Genomic DNA, 14713 nt, shown 5'->3' on the forward strand with positions numbered 1-14713 from the left:
ACCACGTGTTAAATGGGGGCTATTGCCTACACACCACTGTTAGTGTCGCTTTTTCCTTCCAAAGGGTCTGGTGGCGGAGCGGAGGTCAAACAGAAGTCAGGGCAGCCTCTCAGTGCCAGCAGAATGGGGAGAAGGTATTAGCCAGCTCTACTTAGACGAAAGACCCCTGTCTGGGAAAGGCTCGGGAGGGGCAATCTCTGGGGGCAGGGATACGTTGGAGAGGGAAATGACAAAATGGGGCTTGGGTAGCAAAATGTGTAAGGGTGCAGGTTTTGCACCTGCTTCTGAAGCCAAGAAGCCACCGTTGCCACCCCTCCGAGATTCCACAGAAAACCGGAGTGGTTTGCTGAGCGTGCCTCCTCGAGCTTTGCCAGGGCTTAGGCAGCACCAGACCCGTCTTTCTGGAGTGACAGGGACCCAGTAAGAACACAGCAGTTGCTGTGGACTGTGGCTGCCCGCTGGGCTCCACATTCTGGAGCCCTTTTCAGACTGATGGACTGTATCAGTCTAAGAACAGCCGGTGCCTCTGCCCCTTCCAGAGATGACAGGAAGCTGATGTCGTGTGTGCTGGGGGTCATTGTGTGGCCCTTCCCTGAGGCTGCACTCCGAATATCCCCCTCTCAGGGTCGTGGAGAGGGTCACATGAGAATGCACCCAAAGCACGCAGCACACGACAAATGCCAGGTCTGGTTACTTGTGGAATTGCACTTCAAATTTATTCAAACTCATCTGAAAAAAATGCATGGCGAACGTGATGTGACTGTCACACTGACTTTGTATCACCTCTTTTGAAGCCATTCTACCTCTCTTGGTTATAAGAAATCTCGTATGTTGAATTACGAGCTAATTTAGCCTGGTGAACCTGAAGAGATGTGGGTAAGCCTTGTGCGGTGCCAGGAGCCCCACCCTCCCTTCCACCAGTGTTCGGACAGCATGAGTTCGCCATGGGTTCTATCCATGTGAGTGTGGCAGCTGTCTTCTTGCCTAACTCCATTTAGCAAACTCTAAGAGGTTTAGAATCTTGAATGGATCCAAGCCCTTTAGAAACCTGTTAGCTTCTTTACATTACATTTAATAGATAAACCCAATATGCACTGTTGGAAAGATGGAAATGTAGGATGAGCATCAGGGTTGGTTTATGTGACTGTTCCCTGATGCTCCTCCCTTCTGCCTTCCAAGGACCTGGCTTCATCTAAAGATGAGCTTCCCTCAGAGCGACAACACAGCCGCCTGATTTGTAGCTTCTCATCCAGTAGCAGACTGGCTGGTTCCTGACAGCTCTCTGAGACAAACACTTCTTCCCAGAAGCCTCAACAATCGCTTATCTAATCTATGAACAAGGATCCACAAAGTGAGTGAAAATGTCATTAGGAACATCCTAGAAACCTAAAACCCCATCCTCCGCAGCTCTTATTTGGGGTCCCACAGACCTTAGTTTTTTACGAAATTCCAACAAACCTAGTTACCTGTTTTCCTAGGTCATGACAGATAAAAAACAGCAGGTGAGCAGACCATTCTAGCTTTTAATAAACATACGTGGTAATGAGTGACCTAAGAAACTATAAAAAGCAATCTAGAATAATTTACCAAGGAGGCAACGGAGTCAAGCAAGGAATTATAGACCAGCTTTTTGGTCTGCTTGGCTTCAGGTCCTTGACCCACCACTGGCTTAATAAGCAACCTTTGGCACATCCCTCAATCACTCTCAGCTTCAACTTCCTTCTCCCTAAAATGGGTTATTGTGAAGATCAAGAAAACAATGGGACAGCAATCCTTAAGTGCTGAATCACCTTGCAGCATTAATGATGACTGATGTGTGTGTATATAAAAATGAGTCATAAAGCAGGGCCGGCCCAGTGGCATTAGTGGTTAAGTGAGTGCGCTCTGCTTTGGCGGCCCGGGGTTGGTGGGTTCGGATCCGGGGCGTGGACCCACACACCGCTCATCAAGCCATGCTGTGGCAGCGTCCCACGTACAAAATAGAGGAAGATTGGCACGGATGTTAGCTCAGCGACAACCTTCCTCAAGCAAAAAGAGGAGGAGTGGCAATGGACGTTAGCTCAGGGCCAATCTTCCTCACCCAAAAAAACATCAGTCATAAAGCAATAGTTAGCATAGCTCTGCTCTAAGAAAGCAGGCAGGTATAGCAAACATTTTAGGGTGAATTTCGTTTGGAAACACATTAAAATGTTAATAATTATTAGGGAGACATATGATTAACCGATTTTTTTTTCTTTAAACTCATCTCTATTTCCCATGATCATATTTTACTTTCCTCCTTCCCTTTTTCTTTCCTTCCTTATCATCCTAGATGCCTGGCACATAATGACAGCTCAATAACCATGAATTGAGTGAATTGGGGAAATGACCCAGACTGTCAAGTCCCCTATAAAACACTGTTCTGGGCTGTGATTAGAACTGTACCCTTGGGGCCGGCCTAGTGGCGTAGCGGTTAAGTGCACGTGCTCCGCTGCAGCAGCCTAGGGTTCGGATCCCGGGCGTGCACCGACTCACCGCTTGTCAAGCCATGCTGTGGCGGTGTCCCATATAAAGTGCAGGAAGGTAGGCACAGATGTGAACTCAGGGCCGGTCTTCCTCAGCAAAAAGAGGAGGATAGGCGACAGATGTTAGCTCAAGGCTGATCTTCCTTACAAAAAACAAAAACAAAAACAAAAAACTGTACCCTCTATCTGGGGAAAGCTTAGAGGAGTAAACGAAGTTCTTTAGATGTCCACTCATACAAGTTACACACGTAATGTTTAGCTACCGGGGAGGGAAGTACTCATTTAATTAACAGACACCAGGGGATTCAGCTAAGAATCCCTGTGGCCTGTGATCCGGCTGGCTGGGAACAGGTTGGAAACAGGCAGACAAGGGTTTTCTGTGTCGGTTTTGTTGTCTCGCCCCACCGTATCTCACCAGCACAAGGCTCTGGCAAAGTGTAGCAACTTATTCAAAAGTTCCTATTTCTATAAATTAAATAAAAACACAATTAAAATTTGGTAGGTGCTAAAACTTGGTTTTGAACTTTTATTAAAAAAATATATTTGCAAACATATAAAATTTAGGATGAAAAATGCTCATTTGAAAACATGTAATAACTTAAAATATTTGCAAACATACACAGATGATATAAAATTCATACCATTAAAAATGTTAATGATGCAGTATTTCGCTCATGGAACAAAAATCTTGCTGTGATTCCAGAGCCTCTCATCCTCCCATTTCAGGAAGCCGAGAGTCTGGTCCAATGAAAGTCATGAGAGTACAGTCAAAGCAGTAATACAGAATAAAAACCATTTAGAACACATATTTTAAAAACATGTTTCTTAAGGAATCACGCAGATAAAAGGGAAACACAATTTTGCATTTTTCCCAAAGTGAACGATATTGCATCTTAGCATTTCAAATGAAGATGTCAAATACAAAACCGAGTGAACCATTGCACACATTTCTCCTGCTGAATTTGCTGAAAAACAGGCTCCTTGAGGCCCCGGCTCACTCAGGGAAATGTTCTCAAGCACAGCTTTTAAAAAGCCCAGTGTAAGTTGCTTCACTTGGTGCAGATCTTAAGATTTTAAACACTCGAGGGGCCAGCCCGGTGGCGCAAGCGGTTAAGTGCGCACGCTCTGCTGTGGCGGCCCGGGGTTCGCCGGTTTGGATCCTGGGCGTGCACTGATGCACTGCTTGGCAAGCCATGCTGTGGCGGCATCCCATATAAAGTGGAGGAAGATGGGCACGGATGTTAGCCCAGGGCCAGTCTTCCTCAGCAAAAAAAAAAAAAAAAAAAAAGGAGGAGGATTGGCAGATGTTAGCACAGGGCTGATCTTCTCACACACACACAAAAAAAAGATTTTAAACACTTGAAAACACAGGGCACTACTGGTTCCAGAAAGTACTTGGAATACAACTGGAGAAAACCAAAGATAGGTCAGAAAGAAACACGTGCTCTGCAGCAAATGTGCAGCAAGAATGCAGGACACATGTCCCTGTGATGCATGTCTTCACTCACACGGAACGAGCCCACTCGTGCCCGTGCCACCTCTCATTCCTCTGTGTTTCTACGTTTGCCCAGAGTTACAGTATGATGGCTGATTTTGTTTTTTAAGCAGTTAGGCACCTTCAATTTCATGTTGCATTATTAGTAATACAATGGCAGTTATGGCCTCTACTACCAAAATGAGAAAATTTCAAACTACATTCTTTGGGGAGGAGAGTAATAAAGCTGCATGGTTTAAAAATATTTACCTAGTAAAGGATTCAATGGGGTTTATAATTTTTACAAGGAAACATGGGCAGAAAAAGAACAAATGCTCAACATGCAAAATCGGGTCAGACATATTCTAAACTAAGCCTGTGCATCCTCCGGCAGAGAAGGACCCAGGTCAACGTGCGCTCTTAACAAAACAGCCCTCTGGATGGTTACTCAAAAGCCTTCTAAAGTAAGCTGTGGACATTCACATGCAGATGGCATGAAATGCTTCTCCTGACACTGACAGTCACTTGAAAACCTAGAATTCCAAGTCATACCTCACAAATCTCGGGAGAGATGCACAATGAGGAGGAGCTTCTGCCTTAAAGGAACGAGGCTGTTTGGAGGTGCAGGAGTCCATTCAAAGACATCACATTAACTACATCAAAAGAAGAGCAGTGCCACCCATCGGGGTTGGGGATAGGCATACAGATAGACAGGATGCCTAAAAGCAGGTCACCTAGAGTTCTGCAAAACCTAGCAAGAAGCATCTCTGTTTTGGTGTCCATTTTGATTCAACTAAGGTTTAAAACTAAGGTTCTAGTAAACACACTGCAGCAACATAAACATGCAACCTAAGCTAGCATGAGGTTCTGGACAGTAAGCCTGAACGAAGAATAAGGCAACTGAACTGTGACTTTTGGGCCAGGGTCAAACAACTGCAACTATGCAGGCTTGGTCTGAACTTCCTGGTAATCATGATGGTGAACTTCTGGCTTCTGAATTTTAAGTAAATGCTTTGAATATATAAATTTAGGAGTTGAAACAGGTTTACCCTTTTCAAGTCTCCATGACTTGGGCACTTAAAAGTTTACTTTCACACTAAAGAAACTTTATCACAGATTCTCTTTATCATCTATCATATTCATTCCTTGGATTAAAGGGTGAAAATTAACAGATTTGATTACAGACCCTCTTTAGGATATTCTCTCAACTCTCTCATGATATTATACATACCCAAATCATCATTTCAATTCAAATGTCTATTGTAACAAGAATCCCCTGATTCTTCCATTTACCAAAGCCCACTGAGACTACACTAGGGGTGTGATCAAACCTACCGGTGCAACTGTTTTCTGAGAACAGTCACGTGGCTCCCCGGACACCCTCTCCTGGAGTCAGCAACACTCTGTATCTTATTATAACTCTCTCTTTCCCAGGTGATGCACGAGCAATTCATTTGTGGTTGCTGAATTTGCACACTACCTTTGAAAACAAACTATTTCTAATTGAGTATGAGAACTCAGAAGCTTCCCTGACTTCTGCACAATTCACAAATAGGTAGGTAGACAGCAACAGAAGATCTAAATTGAGAAGCAGAAAAGTTGCCCAGAAAGCACGTTTACATTAACAAAAGCCACTCAAAGTATTCTTTAAGCTAAAAAACTAAGACCGAACTAAAACAAGCAGGTAATTCACAAGTTATTTTCTAAAATCTCGGCTAGAAAGAAATCTATGGACTTATGACTGAGTTACCATTAAAGCTTAAATGATTGTTCCCAAGGAACCATCACATCTGTCAGCATTATTCACAGCTAATCCTTATGCTAGCTGGTCGAGCCAATTGGGTTTTTACCCCATCATTAAATAGTGCTCAGAAAAGTAAGCAGTGCATCTTAATTGGTTATATACTACAAAATGACCTGTATCATAGAAATGAAGACACTTTCATTCAAAGAATATCTTAAAATTACTATTGCTGAAATAAATCAAAATCTACATTAAAATATTACTAATCACCATTACATGCTGTAAAAGAATAAATAGAAATCATGGCAGATCAATAGCAGCATAACAAAGCATCTTTACATATTTTCACACTTTGGGCTGCACAAGTACTCACAGCCTAGGAATACATTGGTAAAGTTCTGAATTTCACACTCTGTTTTTAAGTCCACATTCTACAATAAAGTAAGGGCAGCGTGAATAACAGCTCCCTTTTCTGCATAGCTTTAAAACTATTCTCAGTAGACTCAAGGAATGAAACCAGAATGGCTTTGTCAGATTGGTCCACTGGTCCTTTTGTCAATGTTAAGGAAAACAATCAACAATGACTTCTGTGTTTAGACAGAGAAAGAAAATAAGGCTATGTTTCACACACAAACTTAACATTTTCAAAACCACTGAGAGTTTAACTTAAAGATTTCTGATAGAATTCAGGCTTTACCAGCCCTTGCCTTTGCTTCAAAGGTGTGACATGCCCACTCCCACACCACCACAGGGCCTGACAGGGCCCTATTCTAGTGGCACCCCTGTGCTGGGAGCCCAGTGCATGCCAGCACTGGGGACACTTAAAAACAAACATAATTAAGAAATTTCAGAACTTTTAAGGCCCAAATGGGGCATTCATATAAAATATACTTCACTTGAACAAATCAGTACTAATTTGCCAACCTAAATGCTGATTCTTAAATCTTGAAGCCACTTTGCACAGAGCTGCCTTCTGCTCTGTTCAAAACTTGACTATCAGCCTGATGCTTAAGTTTCTGGGGGGGGAGGGGAGGAGGGGAGGGGGACGGGTGTGGGCTGGGCTGAACTCTGACTGCTGCAAGGCTGGTGCAATCCCTCCTCCCTAAGACCCTGACAGTGAAAGCAAGCTGAAGATCAGACTCCTTATTTCTCATACTTGCTTACAGCTGATGAAAACACCCACACAACTTAACACAATGGTCTTTTTTTTTTTGTCAAAACAAAGGTCTGCTGGTGATGCTTCACAGTGAAACCTCCATTATCACTGAGAACGTCACTTGGAAAACATTCTTAAGGAATGAGTCTCTTTCTCATAGGCTCAATTTCAGGATTCTCGAAACCCAACGTTCTATTTAGAAGTTTCCATGATGAGGCCTATTTGTTTCTGAGGTCAACACTCTGCCTTCAGATTTATTCTGCTCCAGTCACAGGCTGTGGTTGTCCTTGTTCTTGGTCAGAACCTGCAAGTAGACTTCATGAAGCGTACTGAGGAAGCTGGAATCATTCTGGAAGAGACGGTAACGTCACACTTACCTCATCAGAATTTACTTCCTTAGTTACAGTTTAGGAAAAAAGCTGTATAACTGATTTGTGTAATTAATACCCAAAGAATCTCACCATCAAAAAACAACCATAATTAATATTTTGGAATTCACTCAGATATTTTTCCAACAGGAGTGTATGCTCAGGAACAGAGAAACATTATTCCCGGCTGGTCTTAAATTTACTTTATGAACTGATTTTCTAAGAACTTATCAATTTGTTTTTTCTTTTAATTAAAGAATGAAAATTCAAAGACTAGACTGATATCCTACATACCTTTATTAGATGTATTAACGTATCCTGGAGCTGAGACTTGCTCAGAATAATGGAAGGCTTTCTCTGATTTTCTGATGTTCCAACAGTTAGAGGAGAAGGAGAGCTTGCTTTCCTCTCAAGGTCTGTGGACCTTGTAACTGTCTGCTGGAAAACACTTGGGGACAGCAGGACTGAAGACACCGCCGTGGTTGTTGCAGTAACCAGTGGGGAGCCTACAACCTGCAGGGAAACAATGGTCATTTTGCACCAAAGTGCGGAAGCCAGCAGCTGGCCTAGAGTAGGGAACACCTAATAAGAGGCATAAGCAGTAGGAGACTGAAGCGCAGAGTCCAGTGCTAACTATCCGGGGTTCAGATAAACATTTAGTTGAAGCACTTGAGCATTTTATGTCGGGTTATGAAGCTTGTCAGCTAAAGGATGAAGAGCTCATTTATACGAGAAGAATGCCCTAAGTTGTTATAGGAAGCCAAGTTGGATAATCACAGAAGGCGAATTTGAGAAATAACAGCATGGTATGCATAATAAATGTAGTTTTTATATGCGGGGCAGGGAAATGACTGGAAGAGGGCATGAGGGAACTTTCTGGGATGATGCAAATGTTACATAGCTTGATTGAGTGGTTACCCAAGGGATCTATGTGTGTTAAAACTCATTAAAACCTGCATTTTATTATATGTAAATTTTAAGAGGATTTTAAAAATCCAGTTATACGAAGCATTAGTTTCTTTTGTAGCATTCAATATATTCATTATACCATTACAGGTATCAAAGATACATTTCCTAAAAAATACAACTAACATCTACCTCCTTCCCCCATTTAGATGTGCTTCTAGGCTAATAATGGCTAGCCATCAGAATACACTAAACCAGTAATAATCAGTATTTTTAATAATTCTCATATTTGATACAACCAACAGAGATCTGTATTTCTCTTTTTCCCATCTGTCATCCTCCTCATTTACAAACAGCAAAGAGCTTGCCATAGTTTTAAGGCTGTGGTTTCTGAGCCATTTAGCTTGTTTTTTGGTGCAACACCAGGCTGAGAGCTCCCGCCCATCACCATGTAGCAGGACAAGCTAAGGAAAGACTGGTTAACGAGACCAGTCAGAAGCTGGCTTTCAATTCTGAGACTCAGGAGAGGGGTCAAGGCTCGAAGGCAAATGGGAACGTCAAATTTTAGGAACTGAACAAAGTTAAGTGTGCATTTCAAGGCTGGTAGGTAATGAAGGGTGGGGACAACTTTAAAAAATGGGGCAGGGGAGAACAAGCACGGGACAGAGCACGCAGGCCCGGGAGGCTTTGTTGGCTGAGCAATGCGAGCCAATGAGAGCATCATAGCACGGTAGTGACTCTGTTAACCTAGACAGCCCAGTTCTTCCAGGGCAAAGAATATTTCCTACACACAGAAACCAGGCTGACACGCTCCCAGCAGTGGCCCATTCACAAACACCGAGTAAGTGCCCACCCTGTGGCCAACTCCACCTTTGTATACACACAGCTGGGGAAGACATCCATACAGAGAGATGACTGGAGGCCTACAGAGGCCACAGCAATGAAGCTTGTCTGGGGGAGCTGGGGAGCCTAGTCTAGGAGGGGGAATCTAAGCTGGGTCTAGGCCTAAAAGCTAAAATTTTCCACTCAAGTGACAATGTTCGACTTCACACCCAGCAGAAGAACTTAAACAGACACAATGTGTTCTTCAGAAAAAGGGAGTCCTTGGGGCCGGCCCGGTGGCGCAAGTGGTTAGGTGCGCGTGCTCTGCTGTGGCTGCCCGGGGTTCACCAGTTCGGATCCCGGGCGCACAGCTATGCACTGCTTGTTAAGCCATGCTGTGGCGGGGTCCCATATAAAGTAGAGGAAGATGGGCATGGATGTTAGCCCAGGGCCAGTCTTCCTCAGCAAAAAAAAAGAGGAGGATTTGCAGATGTTAGCTCAGGGCCGATATTCCTCACAAAAAAAAAAAAAAAAAGAAAGAAAAAGGGAGTCCTTACCGGGATGGCACTGGATAACACTTTAGGCTGGGCAAAGACTTCAGGATCCTGGTTTTGCTGCATAGACTGCAATGTTTAAAAAGAAAAGATGAATAGACGTAGCATGTTTCTATTAAGATTTCCTAGTTACTGGGGAAAATCTAGGTTAGCAATAAGGAATAGTTCAGACGTTAACCATTCCTAGATTCCTGAGGGAAGAGGCTGACAGGAACTTGTGACAATGCAACCAATGACCGCAGGATCCCCTCCAGTTCCCCCCAGAAAAGGGGTGTGTCCAAAGCCTTTAAGGTATCTCTAATGAAAAAGCCAAAACCTGTGTCTCTTATAAGAGCTGGGGACAGCCCAAGTGTATTTTTGCTTTTGAGTCTGTAGAGATGCAAGATCCTGGCAGCATGACACCTCTTGATGAGGTGATTTCAACTTTGGACAGGTGGCATTAGACAGTCCTCATTTCAGAGTCTCACTTCCACATGCTAAATTTTGTCCTCATCTTTAGGAGACAAAGAATTTCTTTTTGTAGACCAAATTAGAACTCAATGAAGCCCCAGCTCCTAAAATTTGATACTGCCATGTAAATGAAAATTTTCACATATGTAAGCATCCTCTGCAAGGAGGCATGCTAGAGAGCAGAGTGCTGTCCCAGAGGTCAGAATCTGGAGAGGGCAGCACTGAAGACTGCTGGCTGCACTTCCAGAGCAACAGAACAGCGGCAGCAGGCGCCTTTTGGGGGCGTGATACCTATCTGTTAAACAGACATTCTCTCTCCTCCTCATACTGCAGAGAACTGTAAAAGAAATGGCGAAAAATAACAATTTAATGATGTAACCAAGATACTAAGTTTCTTCTCTTTTTGTATAAGATTTCAAAGGAATGGAACAAAATATTCCATTAGCTAAGAAATAATATACAATTATTATGATGGGTTCTTCTATATATTATTTGGTAAAATGTTAAGATTGGGGATTATTATTATTACTAAAGGGCACGAGACTAAAATCCTGAAAGGCAACACTATTTTTTTTTTTTTTTTTTTTTGTGGAAGATTAGCCCTGAGCTAACATCCATGCTAATCCTCCTCCTTTTTGCTGAGGAAGACCGGCTCTGTGCTAACATCTATTGCCAATCTTCCTCCTTTTTTTTTTTCCCCTCCAAGCCCCAGTAGATAGTTGTATGTCATAGCTGCACATCCTTCTAGTTGCTGCATGTGGGATGTGGCCTCAGCATGGCTGGAGAAGCGGTGCCTCAGTGCGTGCCCAGGATCCGAACCCGGGCTGCCAGTAGCGGAGCGCGTGCACTTAACCGCTAAGCCACGGGGCGGGCCCCCAACACCGTTTTAGAGTAGAAGGTTCTACCCTCTTTTAGTTCTGTGATCTTGCACAAGTCACTTAAACTCTGAACTGATTAAAACTCACCAACCTTATAAATTATTGAGGGACAAACCTCTTCTTCACCCTCCACACCCAATCTCCCAATCTCACTGACCACATGTCTTAACAAATCTACTTGCCCACACTCCCCAATTCAGCTCAAGTCTGGGTGACTGCCACAGCCTCTTTCCCGATAGGTCGTCTTACTCCCGCCTTCTCCTTTCCCAGCATGTCACCCATTGCTCGAAGCCCTTGAAAGACTCCCCAGGGCTCTGAGAACAGTCCTCTAACTCCTTAACACAATTTACAAAGTCTTGCTCATCAACCAACACCCACTCCTCCAAGTTTCTTTCCACAGTAAACCCAGTCACTAAAGTTCTTTAAGTTTAGCAAATGCCTTCTCATCTCCAGACCTCTGCACATGCTATTCTCCTTGCCTCAAACACTCTTCCCATCTCTGGGAAAGGTCTGGCTAACTTTTACTGAGTCTTCAGATCTTGGCTGAAACATCAATTTCACTAGGAAGCTTTATTTGACCTCATCCCTCCAAATCTGGGAGGCCCCTCCTGCATCCCTAGTGTGCCTGGCACAAAGCGGGCGCTCAATGAGAGTACTGAGGGAGCTGGGAACAGAAGAAAGCTCGGGATAATCTGGATCTATGGTCCCGAGGCAATGAGAACTCCTGGAACTGTCAGGCAAAAAAACAAAAAACCCCAAAGTGCAGACTCTGATAGAAAAATACAACACTGTTAGCTTTTATCAGTTGAAATAACTTTGGGAAGTGGAATTAAGTTACAACAACATTTACCAATTATTTCGTTGTTCACAGGGCTTCTTAGCTCCCGTTTCTTCTAGCCCCTGACATACTCGACAGTTGTCTCTTTGAAATGTCTCTGTCGCATGTCAGTCAAAATCAAGGTCTTTGCAGGTTCATCCCACCCAATTACAGCCACCCATGCTTCCACTAGTACCTGAAGGGGAGCAAGCACCATGTTGCTCAGCGACGCTGAGGCTCTTGCTGCTGATGTCTTAGGGGGAGGCTCTATGAAGCTCTCAGGCGTGGCCAGCTGGCCGGCTGCTGGAGAAAAGCTGGGTGCCATTGCACCTTTCCCAAGTGACTGTGTCTGTATTTGGTCATGCTGTGGGGGCAACCTGAGTTTCTGGAGAAGATCAATGCTTGGGAGGGATGTACCAGCTGTGTTTGTCATGCTCAGTGGGGCCCTGAAGGGGCTCTGGCTGACAGTCAGACTGGCGTGGCTCAGCTCAGGGACCGGCTGACTCAGGAGCGGAGACCTCTGTCTAGGCGTGGTCTTCACCGCCTGCATCATGGCGGTGTTTCGGGGTAAGGTAGGAGGAACCTGTGCAGTAGGAGCTTCTGCAGGCAGAGTGGGGCTGAGCACAGGGCGCAATGGGATCGCATAGTTTGCGGCCTGCTTTTCACTGGACTGTGTGATGGAGGCAGGAGTGATTAGCACCGGGGTGGTGACTTCAGGCTGGACTGAGTGGTGGGCAGCATGACGGACACCCAGGTTTTCTGACTGAGGGGCCCCTCCTGACTGCTCAAAGGAAAATGGTAGGAACGAGCTAGGCTCTTTCTGGGAGGCATCTCCTGGCAGCTTCTCCACTTCTTCTGAATCCAGACCCACAACTGTTGGCTGCTCCTTTGGCAAAGAGGTTCCAAATAATTCTTCCACTGTCAGATGTTTGTGTCCAGATGGAGCAGACTGAAAAACAAACCAAACCACCCAATGAAAGAAATATCTTGCAAATCAGCGTAACCAAACTTCTTTTCCATCAGCCAAAACAGTTTGCAGAAGCAAGGATGGATGGAGTCTGAAAGTAAGGAAATGGAACAAACTGAAGATGTACTAGGGGTTAAGGCCAATACGCAACTGGTCTCCCCAAGCTGATGGATAGAAATCAGCATCAGTAGTAACATTCAAATTTTAAGGACTCCAGGTGATAATGTTACAATTCACCCCTTTTCTTGGCAAGGATATAAAGATATAAGGTATAGGGGCAATTATCTTATTAAAAAGCTAATTACGCCTAATTGCTCCATGTCAGTAACACATGTAGGGAAACTATACTCAAGAGGATAGAGACTAAACGCTGATCAAGCAATCCTACTTGATTTTCACCATTCTTGATAAAAAGCTAGGCACTGCACCTCAAGGACTGGGTCTCAAATACCAGAAAATAAATTTAACCATTTTTTTTAATAGCAGGCCATTCCTCCTTCCTGTTTCCAAATCACAAAATCCTTAAGAAAAAGCAAAGCATTTATGCTTGAAAATGTTAAATTTACACATATTTTAGTGATCTGGTTTATTGACACCATTGCAACAATTCAAAAGAGAAATATTCACGCTTTCCACCTGCGAGCTTTCCTGCACCTCCATGCAGTATTGCCATAGTCATTTATCCTTTATGTACTGAATACCCACAGGGTGCCAGTTCCTGCTCTGACCTGGGCCCAAGGAACACAGCAGGGAGTAACAAAAAAGTCCTACCCCGACAGAGCTTACGTCTAGTGGGAGACAAACCTAAGTACTTTGAAAACACAAGCATCCTTAACCCAGGGTTTTATTCCTAAAGCATGTGGACTACTTAGTTGTTTAGGTTTATGTTTATATGGAAAAAATATTCACTGAAACACACAATCTCCAGGGCCTCATAAAGTGTATAAAGGCCCTGAAGTACGCTGTATCTGAAATATAATGATGATAGCACCACGGTATGATTGCATCTCTACAGGAAAACAAGCTCAGTTTTTCCCAGGCAAATGTTTGCTTCATCCATTTGACAAATAATTATTGAGTTCACTGGGTGCCAGGGGAACTGTACTGTGATGGGTGGGGGTGGGGAAAAGGGGAGAGAGGGAGCTTACTAGCAGCAGGCTCTTAAGGGCAGAGGGTTGGAGATCTCCTTTGTTAAGGAGGGGCAACAGGCAAGGGGGTCCAGCACTGAGGACTGCGGTTGCAGGAAGCTTACATATGAGGGACAGAAAGTTATGGGAGGGCCACTGTGTATTTTCTCGCTGGTGTGAGGACAGCCTCATCTCTGGGGTGAGATGTGGCAGAACAGGCCTGAGGAGAGCGCAGGCAGTGCAAAATAACTGCTGTGGAGGAAGAGGCAGAAGCCTCCTCCAGTTGTAAAAATAGTAATTTCATACCAAACCACTTTATCTTAGAAAATATTCAATAAAGAGAATTCTATTAATATTAAAAAGCTAACATAATATATGTTGCCAAGTTAATGTGACAAGAGGGTTTGTTTAGGTGAAAGAATTCGAATGGCAAATTTAGGCCCCCCACTAATGCTGTAGTGAGACTAGTAAGACTATCTTATCATAACACTTTCTAGCACTTTAAGGGATTTTCCAGATTCAGAATCTCACTTCAAATATAAGGCAGCACTAACATCTAATTATAAACTACGGATATAAAAAAATGCAAAAGATTTTATATGGTTTAATTTCCTCACATTTTTACTTCTGAAAAAACTAGAGCTTAGGATCTGAAGCCAAAGATACTTAGGTTCAATTCCCAGCTGTTAACTGGGAAAGTTACATAAACTTTCTATTCAGTTCCCTCATCTGAAAAATGGGAGCAAATGTGGTAATTACCCCATAGAGCTGTTGTGAAAATTAAATTATCAATATAATGTCCGGTGCCTAACAAGCAAGCAATAGATGGAAGCTGGCTACTTTTATCATTATATGAACACCACGTACTCTTAATAGCAATCATGATAAATCTGTGTTTGGATATGTTTTAAAGAACATCAAATAGTGTGTTGGGATATTAAAAATT

The 14713-nt window shown here is 43.5% G+C and overlaps 1 protein-coding gene across 4 annotated transcripts in view; it reads right to left on the bottom strand.

The window, feature by feature from the left end:
* Window positions 1–3016: 3016 nt before the first annotated feature.
* Window positions 3017–14713, bottom strand: part of DCP1A (decapping mRNA 1A) — a 60695-nt gene continuing 48998 nt past the window's right edge. For 3 of the 4 annotated variants that reach the window (XM_058561181.1, XM_058561172.1, XM_058561202.1), the window contains 4 exons: window positions 11870–12622; window positions 9532–9597; window positions 7541–7759; window positions 3017–7227 (listed from right to left, as the gene is read on the bottom strand). In XM_058561181.1, the coding sequence (XP_058417164.1) occupies window positions 7147–7227; window positions 7541–7759; window positions 9532–9597; window positions 11870–12622 (1119 nt within the window). In that variant the 3' untranslated portion in view covers window positions 3017–7146. The remainder of the gene's footprint in view (window positions 7228–7540; window positions 7760–9531; window positions 9598–11869; window positions 12623–14713) is intronic. The other variant, XM_058561191.1, reaches the window with a different exon arrangement.

Source organism: Diceros bicornis, chromosome 2 (genome assembly GCF_020826845.1).
Source record: "Diceros bicornis minor isolate mBicDic1 chromosome 2, mDicBic1.mat.cur, whole genome shotgun sequence".
Classification (NCBI taxonomy): Eukaryota; Metazoa; Chordata; class Mammalia; order Perissodactyla; family Rhinocerotidae; genus Diceros; species Diceros bicornis.